This window comes from Somniosus microcephalus, chromosome 11 (assembly GCF_052327205.1).
Source record: "Somniosus microcephalus isolate GS21.2 chromosome 11, FLI_Smic_1.0, whole genome shotgun sequence".
Lineage (NCBI taxonomy): Eukaryota > Metazoa > Chordata > Chondrichthyes > Squaliformes > Somniosidae > Somniosus > Somniosus microcephalus.
In genome coordinates this window covers 200,551,610-200,564,457 of record NC_140997.1, presented here as the reverse complement: position 1 = coordinate 200,564,457, position 12,848 = coordinate 200,551,610, and the positions used below count along the sequence as shown (strand labels likewise).

General features: G+C 43.0%; 1 protein-coding gene across 1 annotated transcript in view; it reads right to left on the bottom strand.

Moving 5' to 3' along the window:
• The window catches only part of phf2 (PHD finger protein 2), a 143,227-nt gene that overhangs the window by 57,646 nt on the left and 72,733 nt on the right, over window positions 1–12,848 (bottom strand). The window contains exons 9-13 of the mRNA XM_086001691.1: window positions 6,151–6,257; window positions 5,926–6,017; window positions 4,982–5,071; window positions 3,423–3,689; window positions 1,455–1,574 (exon numbers count right to left, since the gene is read on the bottom strand). Coding sequence (XP_085857817.1) covers window positions 1,455–1,574; window positions 3,423–3,689; window positions 4,982–5,071; window positions 5,926–6,017; window positions 6,151–6,257 — 676 coding nt within the window. The remainder of the gene's footprint in view (window positions 1–1,454; window positions 1,575–3,422; window positions 3,690–4,981; window positions 5,072–5,925; window positions 6,018–6,150; window positions 6,258–12,848) is intronic.

The window sequence follows — 12,848 nt, the reverse complement described above, 5'->3', positions numbered from 1 at the left end:
CTATCCTTTATCCGAAAACCTCGGGACCAGCCGAGTTTCGGATAAAGGAGAATTTCGAAAGGTGGGTCGGCGGGGGGTCGTGCGCACGACTTACGCTGACGCTCAGCGTAAGTCAGTCGGGGTCGGCGGGGGTCGGGGCCGGCGGGGTACGCGCGGGGGGGGTCGGCGGTTGTCGGGGCTGGCGGGGTCCGCGGGGGGGTCGGCGGTTGTCGGGGTCCGCGGGGGGGTCGGCGGTTGTCGGGGCTGGCGGGGTCCGCGGGGGGGTCGGCGGTTGTCGGGGCTGGCGGGGTCGGCGGTTGTCGGGGCTGGCGGGGTCCACGGGGGGGTCGGCGGTTGTCGGGGCTGGCGGTTGTCGGGGCCGGCGGGGTCCGCGGGGGGTCGTGCGCACGACTTACCCTTTATCCGAACTTCCGCAACCGGAACCCTCTAAAAACCGAAGGTTTTTTCGTTCAGCGTAAGTCGTACGCACGACTTACGCTGAACGAAAAAACCTTCGGTTTTTAGAGGGTTTCGGTTTTCGGAAGTCCGGATAAAGGGTAGTCTACCTGTACATAACTTGCATTAGCTATTAAAATTAATATTTTCAATGAATTTTCATCAGTAAAACAAACCTCAGCACTCAAACCCTGATCCCACCTTCCTGTTAACCCCCTGTAGGGCTTTGGACTTTTAAAAATTCTCAGGATGTGGGCGTCACTGGCTAGGCTGGCATTTATTGCCCATCCCTAGTTGCCCTCGAGAAGGTGGTGGTGGACCATCTTCTTGAACCACTGCAGTCCGTGTGGTGAAGGTGCTCCCACAATGCTGTTAGGTAGGGAGTTCCAGGATTTTGACCCAGTGACGATAAAGGAATAACAATATATGTCCAATTCAGGATGGAGTGTGTTTTTAGAAAGGAACATGGAGGTGATGGTGTTTCCATGCATCTGCTGTCTTTGTCCTTCTAGGTATTATTTAGTATTACATTTGGAAGGTGCTGCTGAAAAAACCTTGGGGAGTTGCTGCAGTGTATCCTGTAGATAGTAGGCACTGCTGCCGATGGTGGATATTTAAGCCAGTGGATGGGGTGCCAATAAAGTGGACTGCTTTGTCCTGGATGGTGTCAAGCATCTTGAGTGTTGTTGGAGCTGCACCCATTCAAGCATGTGGAGAGTATTTCAGCACACTCCTTCCTGACTTGTGCCTTGTAGATGGTGGAAAGGCTTTGAGGCGTCAGGAGGTGAACCACTCACCGCAGAGTAACAAGTCTCTAACCTGCTCTCGTGACATTTATATGGCTGGTCCAGTCCACTTTCTGGTCAATAGTGACCCCCAGAATATTGATGGTGGTAAAACATGACCTGTTACCTCCAGTTTTAGTTCATGTTGAACATAAGATATTTATAGAAAATTTATTTTAACTCATTAGGAGAAGCCATACACAATATATTTACATTTTCGCAGAATCATCCTACCTTGTATTTCCATTTCAGTTCAGCTTTACTTTTGTTCTGCTCTTGTATTCCAAATTTTACCACATCATTTTGATTGTTTACACTTTCTCTGCCAGCCGCACTTAACACATTCTTTGAAGCCTATGAAACAAGAAACATATTTTTATGTGGGATAAAATGTTGAAAAATATGAGGAAAGAACTGGAGTATTAATACAACAGGATGACATAATAAGTATTGTGCAGATAGTGGTTCTGTATAAGTCTAAACATCTTAACTCAGCATCAGTATGATCAAAGTTTCAAGCATGTATTTACTTATAGTACCAATGGTGCCATGGCACACTTCCATGCATTCCTAAAAATTGTTCCACTGACTTTGGGACTGTTTCCAAAGTGTTACAAATAAATATTTTTGTTAGTCAATACAAATAGCACTGGTTGAAAGTAAATAAAACAATAAAAAGCACAACTGGGTCTTTGGCTCAGAGGGTCAGTTTTTTCAGTTTCCATACACACTATTCATATGGGGGCCAACAAAACAGCTGATTATCAAAGGTGCTTCATAATCCACTGGCTGCGAGGTAGATTATGGGGCAAATTCAGCAAACAGTTGTTTTGCTGTCCTTCACACAAACAGCACAAATGGAGGCTGGAAACAGTTGGCAGGTAATAGAGGATATGCATGAATACAGAAGAGTCAAATCTCCCTGTTCACCGAATTAGATAATGAGACCCGGTAGGACACAATATAAAGGGGGTGAATTTCCGTGGCGATTCTCCCACTCGTTCACTGAAGAGCCACGGAAACTACAAAAGTACGGCTTTAACCTGTCTGGGGTTTCTGCGGCTCTTCCCCCGAGGTTATGGCAAGATGTGTGCGGGAGAACCTTCGCAAAATGTTTGCTCATAATAAAAGCAGCATATGATGTAAAAGACAGATGCTGATGATGGAGCTCTACCTCTTTATTACTTCTGCTGTCCAGTGTTAAAACATTATAAAATTACGGTGATGTTACTCAATACGGTAAAATATTGAGAACAACGGGCATGCGATCTGTTTTGGGGATGAAGTCTTCTGAAATGCAGTCCCCCATTTTGTGTCTAGCTATGTGTCATTTCTAAAGATACATCTTTAAATTAGCTTGTTTGTTTGCAGTTTGAGGAGGTGGTGCTTGTGTACAGGTTTTTCAAAGATCAAAATGTTGATTGGTTTGAGCTGGGAATGTTTTGAGATGCCTTTATTTATTGTCTTCATTAGGATGCCAGATCCTGACCCCCATAAGTATCCTCCAATTTGTAACCCAACCAGGAGATCCTGAGCTACACTCAATTTTAAATTTGTCTACAAGCTCTTCTGTTTGCTATTTCAAAATGGATGCCAATGTTGAAAAGAAGGTGAAAGAAGTCTTTGCACTTCTTGGAGAGATCCACAGATGCTGCCTGGCCTGCTGGGTACAGGAAACTTTGTGCTATCCGGCACCGACGGGACCAAGCTGTTGCCATCCCATCAAAACTGCCGGACAAACCAGCGCTAATGTTGAAACATACAGAGATTTTGAGCTCCGTATCTGGCAACAAACCCTGTTGCTTGCTTCTAAACAGTCGGCCGTACCTTGCAAGCGTCTCTGTAGCTTAGCAACAGCTTCAGCGAGACCTTGCAGAGCCTGACTGGTGGAAAAAAAAAGCAACGAAAAGAAAAAAAAACTAACGAAACGGCTCCTGATTTTTGCCGGTGGCTCGAGCATTCCGGACAGTTAACCTCCGGATAAACCAAAGTTCCCTGTATATCCAGCAATTTCTGATGATAATACAGGACATTTGCTTAAGTTTAAGCTATGCTGCACAAATGAACAACATATATTTCTACTGTTACAATATCTATGGGAATTTGCATTATCTTGCCCTCTGGTTATAGGGAATATATAAATAATCACATTAAGTGATAGATAGAAAGATAGATAAACTTGTAATCTAGTAAAAAAACCACCTTTCCTCCTTTCTTTGGCACTTCAGTTTTAATCAAAGCCTCCTTTGTATGTGCCTCAAGAATATCAAGGTTCGGAACTAATGCTGTACTTTCTTTTTCTTTCTTCCCTTTTCTCTTTCCTCCTTCTTTGGCCCGTGAAGCTTTCTTTTTTTCTGGCTTGTCAATAGATGCTGTTCCTGTGTGTGCTGGCAGTTTGGCAGGTACAGTCGGGCTTTTGCCTGTACTGATTATATCACTCACCTCACTTTCATTTGTTTTAAGTGCATTCTGTGAGAAGATAAAGATTGTAAAATATAATACAGTCTTGTAATTCACTGACACGTTTAATATTGACATTGAATCTGAAAAAAACTTTTCCAAATGTGTTATTATCGACTATCTGACAGCAAACGGAGGCCTAATATTTTCTTCTTTGATATAAGGTTCAATCATGAATAAACTGTTTCCTTAACATATTGTGACTTTTACATGTAATATTCAGTTATGCTTTACTAACTTCAGACTCGTTTTAATATTCTATCAAATATAGCTAAAAAAAGATCAAAGTTGGAGAATTTGCTTTTGTGTGAAGCTTGCACAGGCTTCATTTGAGGACAAGAATTTCAAATGTGTTCAATTAAGGATACTTATTTGTACTAACTGCTAAATTTGTTTCTGTAGCATCTATTGAATTTTCAGTCTAACGAAAATGAGTACTTTTTCTTAAAAAATTACCCGTATCCTAAGCAGTGTTCATATATCATATTTACGTACAACCAGAAGAAATTTTCATATAAAGCTGCAGTACCTTATAGAAAACATCAGTGTTTTCACATTATTTGTTGGAATGGCATTTATCATAATACCATGCAAAAAATATAGAGTCTGAAAATACAGCAACATTACAGAACACACTGTTAGAACATTTACTGAGACTCCACCTACTTTTCTTTTGCCAACTGAAATATCTCATCCCTGTACAGTGTCATGTATGGGTCTAGCAGTGCAAGGACGTCTAGGTGTTCCAGTGATGCTGCAGAAAACATCCTCAGGAACTGATGAGTCTGAATCTTCCAGATAATAATGTATAAAAAGAATGACATCACTGATGATCTACAACGAGGGATGCTTAATCAAGTTTTCTTTTTTCTCCAATTTTTTTTAAAATATGCACATTTTTAACAATGTTGTGCCAGCTGCAAACTACATCTCGCAAAAATTAAACTGTTTACTCTAAAATATTAGAAGTTCCTATGAAATACTGCAGCTTTAACCCCTGAAAAGGTATATATTATGGACATAACTGAAAATTCATTTGACTTTGTAATATCCATATTGCTGGGAAAAAATATGATTTCATGAAGTGCCATTCAATTCCATTAAAAGGTCTCCTGACAACATATTTACTTTTCTAAATAAGAAAATTTATTTAATATCTTTACTGATCAAATAAAAATATGTTAGGACAAAAAGTAACTAAATAAAGAACATTACGAAAACTTGATCATTATTAGATACCTTTACTCTTCAATACATATAAGAAATAAAATATTACAGTCAGATTATGAAAGGAAACTCACCTCTGCTATTCGTATTTCTTTGGCAAATTCTTTAATAAGTTGTGCTGTTTTAATAGTTTCTGGAATCTCATCTTCATGATCAGCTATAACCTACAGATGAAAATATGATGTAACTAGGTCAATAACTGCTAAATATTAACTGCAGGTAATGGAGAGGACTTCTATAGGGAACTCTGGTGGCCATGAAGTGTTACCAGTCACTACTTATGTTCACAGCCTATGAAATGCCTATATCCAAACGACCAGGTACGTGCAAGGTTACTTCTTGCTTCAGTGATTTGTGTCAGAAGGTAACTTTCAAAGGGGAATTGGATATATATTTGAAACAGAAATGATCTTTCAAATGCATGGGGTAGAAATTCATCTGGACCCCTTTTTAGGCCCAGACTTGGTGCTGCACAGACAACATGTGCCTGAACCAAAAGGCCCAAAATTGGGTCTCTGGCCTTATCTAAATATTCTGCGTGACCTGCCAGCACATGTCGTGACTCCAGGTGGACTGAATCTTGGGCCGGCAGCAGCCTCAGGTAAGTCCCAGGTGGGGAGGACAGCAGATGGGGGGGCTGATCGCTGTTGTCAGCGACTGTCAGAAGTGCAAGAGGACCTCCTAGCTCCACATCAAAATAAAAATTACAACATTTTTACTTACCTTTTTGGAGGCAGCCGCTTGCTAGGGCTCATCCACACTACCAAAACCACAGCCGAGCAGGCCCCAAACCTGCTCCACTTGGGGCAGCCCAATTTCTGAGGTGTCCGGCCCCTCAGTAGCATAGGCAAGGGGCATAACGTCTGATTTAGGTGGCCACCCTGACGCCTGAAAATCATCTAAGGCCAATATGGTGGAGGGCGTAAACCTGTGAAATTGGTCATTTCTGCCCCCATTTTACCACCAGGTTACATCCCCACAGTACTCAATGACTGCAAGAAAGCATGACATTCTTTACCTGTTTCTTGGTCCATGACCTGAAAGCCCCATTTAGAGCTTTTGCTCCTTGTGCCAGATAAGAGGGAGGCTGCTTCCCAGATTTGTGCAAACCTATTGAAAATCAAGAAACCAGTAATGTCATCAGGATCAGTTATAAATAAAGCATTAGATAAAAGCTTTTGAAGAATTAGACAACTGATATGTCACAAGGTTGGAAAAAGTAGTATTTTTTGTTTCACATTACCTTTGAATGTTTCAAGCAGATATTTGCCAACATACCAACATATGACTTCAAAGTTTGAAAATTTGATAAGGCTGCCAATTTTCAGTCGTTTTTCCACTTCATAAGCTCTGTTATAAAACCAAATTACAGTTAGCTACAGGAACAAGCAGTTTAATCAACATGATCTAGAATTATATAATGACCCGGATTTTGCGGTAAGAATAATGATGAGGCTATCCGTGCTCACCGTTATTATGGAGCAAATTGGACAGCAACTTCCAGAGTCTGCACATATGCATTTAAATGCAGAAATCCAGAATTTGCTGTCTGATTTTCCCTGCTCCTCCATAAGCTGCGCTACACTGGTACCTCACCGATCGACTTGGCACATGTAAGGGCATGAAATTGCAGTACTTACCCACTAGTTACCCACTAAACAAAGTTAGGGCTGGTACATTCAGGTGTAAGTGAAAATTTAACGGCATGATAAATCTTAATTACTGCCATACAACCTCTCTAGAACTGAAAATTTAATTTTGCAAGTGTGGAATCTCATTCATTCAGAATGTAATTATTGTTGGAGATTTTTAAAAAATGCAAAAACATTTTAAACTTTTCTTTCTGTCTCTTTTATCTCTCTCTCTTAATCCCATCTGTCTTTCTCTTTCTTTATTTTGCTTTCTGTACATAATTTTACAATGAATTAAATATTCTAATTTATACTTCCTGGTTTGGAATCTGTGGCCACGAATTTCCCAGCGGTGGTGGCAGGAGAGCTGGTTTCCGGGTTCCAGTCACGAACCTGGCTGCAGCCACTCTGTAAACGGGATTTTCCCCTCATTGGCCTTGTTAAGCCCGCCCTGCAGGCTTCCCGGCCACTTAACAGGAAGCGGGTTTGATGACATCATTTGATGATGCGTCATCAGCCAGTTTCCTTCAAGGGACCACGTCCACATGGAGTTTGACAGTTATTCTATCAGTGGTCGACAGCATTGAGGTGCTGCAAACACTGACAAGCACTGCACAAAAGTGGATGCTTGCAGCCAGGCTCTCCAATGACATAGAAACATAGAAGATAGGAGCAGGAGTAGGCCATTCGGCCCTTCAAGCTTGCTCCGCCATTCAATGAGATCATGGCTGATCATCCAAATTCAGTACCCTGTCCCTGCCTTCTCTCCATATCCCTTGATCCCTTTAGCCTCAAGAAATATATCCAACTCTTTCTTGAATATATTTAATGAACTGGCCTCCACCGCCCTCTGTGGCAGAGAATTCCACAGGTTCACCACTCTCTGGGTGAAGAAATTCCTCCTCATTTCAGTCCTAAATGGCTTACCCCTTATCCTTAGACTATGACCCCTGGTTCTGGACCCCCCGGCCTTCAGAAACATCCTTTCTGCATCTAGTCTGTCCAGACCTGACAGAATTTTATAGGTTTCGATGAGATCCCCTCTCAATCTTCTAAACTCCAGTGAGTATAAGCCCAATCGACACAATCTCTCCTCGTACGTCATTCCTGCCATCCCAGGTATCAGCCTGGTGAATCTTCGCTGCACTCCCTCCATGGCAAGAACGTCCTTCCTCATATGCTTATAGAGGGAGTCACAGCACGCAGGGAGGTTCTCTTCCCTTCCAAGGGCGGAAGAGACCACCCCAGGACACCAACGCAGCCTGGTTGCACATTGCAAAGGAGGGCACAAGCAGGGATGTCGTCAGGGGTCCCTGGCTGCAGTGGCACCAACCTTTCAATGATCTCAGTGGATCACGAAATGTTACTGCAAAGCCACACTCAAACTCTCCCTGCTGTGCCACTCAATCCCCATCACTCTGCCTTCCCTACCCTTCTCCTGCACATCCTTACTCACACCAACTTACCTTGCACCTCCACCCAACCCTCTCTATCTACTTTATTACTTCCCCATCTCACTAGCCACCCCTCTCACTCATCCTACTGCAAGCATACCAACTTACAACACACAAGGGTAGGCACTTGAGAGGTTTAGCCAATGTGCATGTGAAGTTTCTGGTAATGTGCCGTCATACAGTGAAATCTATTTTTCCAAAACTGCCCCTTATTGGACAGATCTGAGTGCACCTTTTAAAGTGTCTTACTGAGTTCCAGTGAATGCTTGGACATAACTTCACCACCCCACCCCCCTCCCCACTATAGTGATGAGTGTGCATGGAATGGCTTGGACATTAAAGGGATGCTTCACGGTACTGGTGTGGGATGGTGTCAACCTAGCGCATCATGTGGCAGCCAGGGTTAACACCGTCAAGTGAAGTAAATCTGGCCATGGTGATGCCATCGCTGGTCTCCCGGCCAGCAATGTTGTCAGGGGCTGATGCCCTGTGTCCAGTGCAGCATCAGGTGATGGCGGAGAAGGTTGGTGATGTTGGTGTGCCTGGTGATGTTGGTGTTGGGGCTGATCGTGGAAGGATTCGGAGGACCAAGGTCTGATTTTTTCAAGGACACCGATGTTGCTGCAATAGTTGGCAGCTGCAGGTGAGATGACAGAAGCAATCTGTCAATGGTGAGAGAGGTTCTCCCAATGAGGTGGCACTGGACATACAGTTGGATCTAAAAACTTGTAAGCTAAAGAAATCTCTATATGTATTAAAAATGCAGTAACCAACATTTTCTGTGCTCTGAAACTCACCATCTGCAACATGGCATCCTTTACACCACTTCTGCAGCTGTCAGCTTATCAGAAACATCAGAGCAGACTCAAATCACAATGGGTAACCCGTGGGGGAGAATGTAAAATTGCAAGGAAGCCTCAAAATAGTATTAAATTGACTCTTAACAAGCCATTTAACAGGCTCAGTTGTACTCCCCGCCGCTTGGTGTCCTACCTGCTGTTAAACTTTGCTAATTTGACAGCAGACCCGCCTCCAAACCCGCCCTCTGAGTGCCGGCAAATTCGCGGCCTGTGTGTCAAAGTGAGGATTCTTCAATCTGATTGCTTGAAGGGGGCGATTTTGTTAATGGGGGTGCGTTGGAGGCGGGACTGCTGCTTGTCGGGTCGATGTCCTGCCTTCACCCTATTTTCCTTTGATTGACCTTGTTAAGGCCAATTAAGGGAAAGCCGGTTGCAGAGAACATCAACATATTTTTGACAGATGAATTGTCATCGTTTGACAGCTCTGTGAAGCTGTCAAACAGTGACATTCTCTGCAGTTTGATGAGGTCTTGCATTCAAGCCCTCATCAAACTTCCTTCTTTTACAGAAATGAGATGGTTGTTGCATCGGAGAATGCAACAGCCATCTCTCATCTGCAGCACGGAGATCCGAGACTCTCCGCATACAAACCGACTGAAGCCTGCAGGAAGAAACAAAGGTAAGTACACTTTTAAAAACACTTTGCCCTCACCTCTACACTCTTGCACCCAATCACTTACCTTCACACCACACTTTTGCACCCACCGACCCCCACCTCGCTGAGCTGGCGGGTTTTGGAGCCTTTGGGAAGCCCGCACTTGTGAGGGCAAAAAGGGGATAATCCTATTTTCTGCCTGTTAACAGGCAGTTAATAGGCTTTAATCCCTTCCCGCCTCCAAGGAGACGGGACCCGGCGCGGAACGGCTACCCGCCTCCTAGGAAGATGGCATGGAGGCGGGTTGGACACCCGCCCCCAAATTCTGCCATTTTCCCGGCAGTCCCGCCTCCAAAACCACCTCCCCAGGCTGGCAAAATCGCCCCCGAAGAGACACGTTGTTGCTTGCCCTGCTCACACACGCCACACATCCCCTGTAGAGGGCAGCGCGCTGGAAATGATCTCTTGGAACCGTATGTTGCTGCTCAAAAACCCGCAAAAGGTCGATGGGCAGCTGTAAGCGTAATGAACGGCGAGTGCCATTCCTTTGCCACTGACCGCAAAATCCAGGCCAATCAATATTTCAGCAAACTCAGAAAACTGTTCTTTTTAAACAAGCACAATGTTTTTAAACTCATATGGTGCTGTGATTCTTCTGCTCCACAATAATCTGCGAATTTCAGTCATATTTGATTTCAAAACAACATTTGTTTCCTGATGCACATCAATAAATTGCCTGTGGCATTGCCTACAGTCAACTGATGAAAACAAGTTTTTCTATAAACAAGATGGCAACTGAGTTGGAAGAGACACTTTGAAAACTTGCTCTGCAGTGCTACCTAGTGCCCACAGCCTGCAGCTACTGCATTCCCGGGAGCTGTTTACACAGGGAATTCCCATTACAACTGATTATGTAGGCATTTTTAATGTTAAATGTTGAAAAGTGTGATCAAAATTTGCAACAAGGCATGAAGATTGTGGACAGGAAGTACACAAGCGCAACAGAATTTTTACATGCCATGGTGTTGCATCGGTGGGGCGAAGAAATTCAAGACCAAGTGTAGTCTTCAAGTGAAGTGAGGTTAGAGAGCAGAGGATAACAGAACTAGGACACACACATGTAATACACATACATACCTACGCACTTTGATTTTATATTATTTATATAAAACTTATGGAAGTTTGGGAAATAGAGATGTAGAGTTGGTTGGAGTGCAGTACAGGCTGAGGAGTGGAGATGCATCACTAAGATGGAACTGCATTAACACAGTTGGGAGGGTGTCATGACAGGGTGACAAGTTTACATAAACAGTTTCCATTCTAAATGTGCAAATAGAAACTTATAGAAAAAGTTGCCAGGAAGTACATGCAGATATTACACAAACACACGCATCTTCTGTAATGTTTTCTTATGGTGAGTTGGAGGATAGGTTGTTTTATGCTGTTTAATGCATATAATTAGGGTCACTGATTTTTGGTGATTAATTAAGTCAAATGGTATTCTTATTAGGAGTAATGTAGGAATGTTCAGACTCAAATTTTGTAATAATGTGAGCATTTGTTTGGAAACTCAAAGTCAGTTACAATTAAATGTTAATTCAACTATTTAGTTACTTTTATCTCTTGCTATATTTTTGAAACCCAGGATACAGAGGAAGCTGGTCCAGCTCCAGCTTACAGGTATTATGAAGTAGGTTGCAGGAAATAGGAGACAGGAGCCATGTGGTTGGTAATGTGGGAGGGTATTCATGGTGTGTGGAAGCATTGGGAATGGGGAGCATGGGTTGAGAGACTACTGGAGGGGTTAAGAGGGCTTGGGGGAAGAGGAATTGTGGGATATGGGAGCAATGGAGGGCAGTCTAGGTGCTTGTAAGCACTGGGAAGAGGGTACGAGCGTCTGGAAGGACTGGGAAGGAGGTAGCAGAGTATGGGATCACTGAGGGTAGTCCGAGAATGAATGGGAGATGGGTGATGGGATGTGTGAGCACTAAGAGGATAGTGCCAGGTGTGACAGTGGTGGAAAGATGAACTGGGGATATGGTAGCATTGGGTTGGTGGTGGTAATTTTTTTTTTTTTTACTTCTCTCTCTGTTCTCTTCTGCCTCTCTCCTTGTATTTTTCTTTTTCCTTTTGGGTGCCATGAAGTGATACGAATAGAAAAGGAGCCACAAACGCCTGCAAGCTGCATTTAGGGTAGGATTATGAAGAAAATATGGCCCTCGGTGGTTGCCTTCACATCCTCTCCCTCAATTACTCATGCTTCCCATCCTCCCACTCTCCCATCTCTACCCCTTTACATTTAATTTTTTTAAATCTTGTTTAAACTCTTATTTTGGACAACAGAAATTTCAGGTACTGAAAAAAAATGGCAGACCAAGAACTTTCAGATGAAAATTTTTCAGAAAGCATCTTTAGCGATTTGTTGGGAAAAGATTGTACAGCACCATCTGATGGCCAGATTGCACAATTAAGTGATGAAATGTTTACATTTATGATTTCCATCATAAATGTGGACATAGCAATTCATAATGGAAAAAAAGTTGACACAAAAGTGTGATGTAAAGAGTGACAATAGGAAGCAAGGTTTAATAAACAGGAATTGCGGAGTTTTGTAAACAGGAAGTGCGGGCAGAACTAAGATTTTAAATACAATACTAGGTGATCCCCCTGGTGTTGCAGATGGGGAGTTTTGTTCGAGCTTTGGGTGTGTTGGAGTTGGTGTAGGGTGGAGTATGGGGGGCAGCGAGGAGAACATTGGAAAAATCAATCCTGGAGGTAGTGAAAGCATGGATAAGCATTTTGGCATCGCTGTGAGTGAGGTAACAGTAAATCGAGCAATGCTATAAAAAACAGAAACAGGCAGTCTCAGTGATGCTCATGATTTGGGGTCTGAAGTTAAGCTCAGAATCAAATGGGACACCATTATACACGGTCATGTTCAGCCTGTGCAAGCAGCTGGATAGGGGACTCGAATCGGGAACAAAAATGATGAGTATTTGGTGGGAACTGAATAAGAGAGCTTTTGTCTTGCTGATGTTAAATAGGAGAAAGTTCTGGGTTATTCCTGAGTTGATGTCAGACAAACAGTCTGATAGTAGTGTGGTAATCGTGGAGTCAAGGTGGTGCCAGAGAGATGGAGCTGGATGTTGTCAGCATAGATATGGAAGCAAACACAATGCCTACAGATGATGTCACTAAGGGACAGCATGAAGATGAGGAATAGGAGGGAGGCAAGGATTGGATTTTTGTTGTATTTTCATAAAATATTGTTCAGATATATTTGTTAAGGAAGTAGTCACTAACATATAAATCAAGGCGTCCTAGAACAACTTAATGTTTAATAATGAATCAGTGTATTTTTCTGTATTAAGACCAAAAACTGTTGTTTTGTTTTGTCAAGA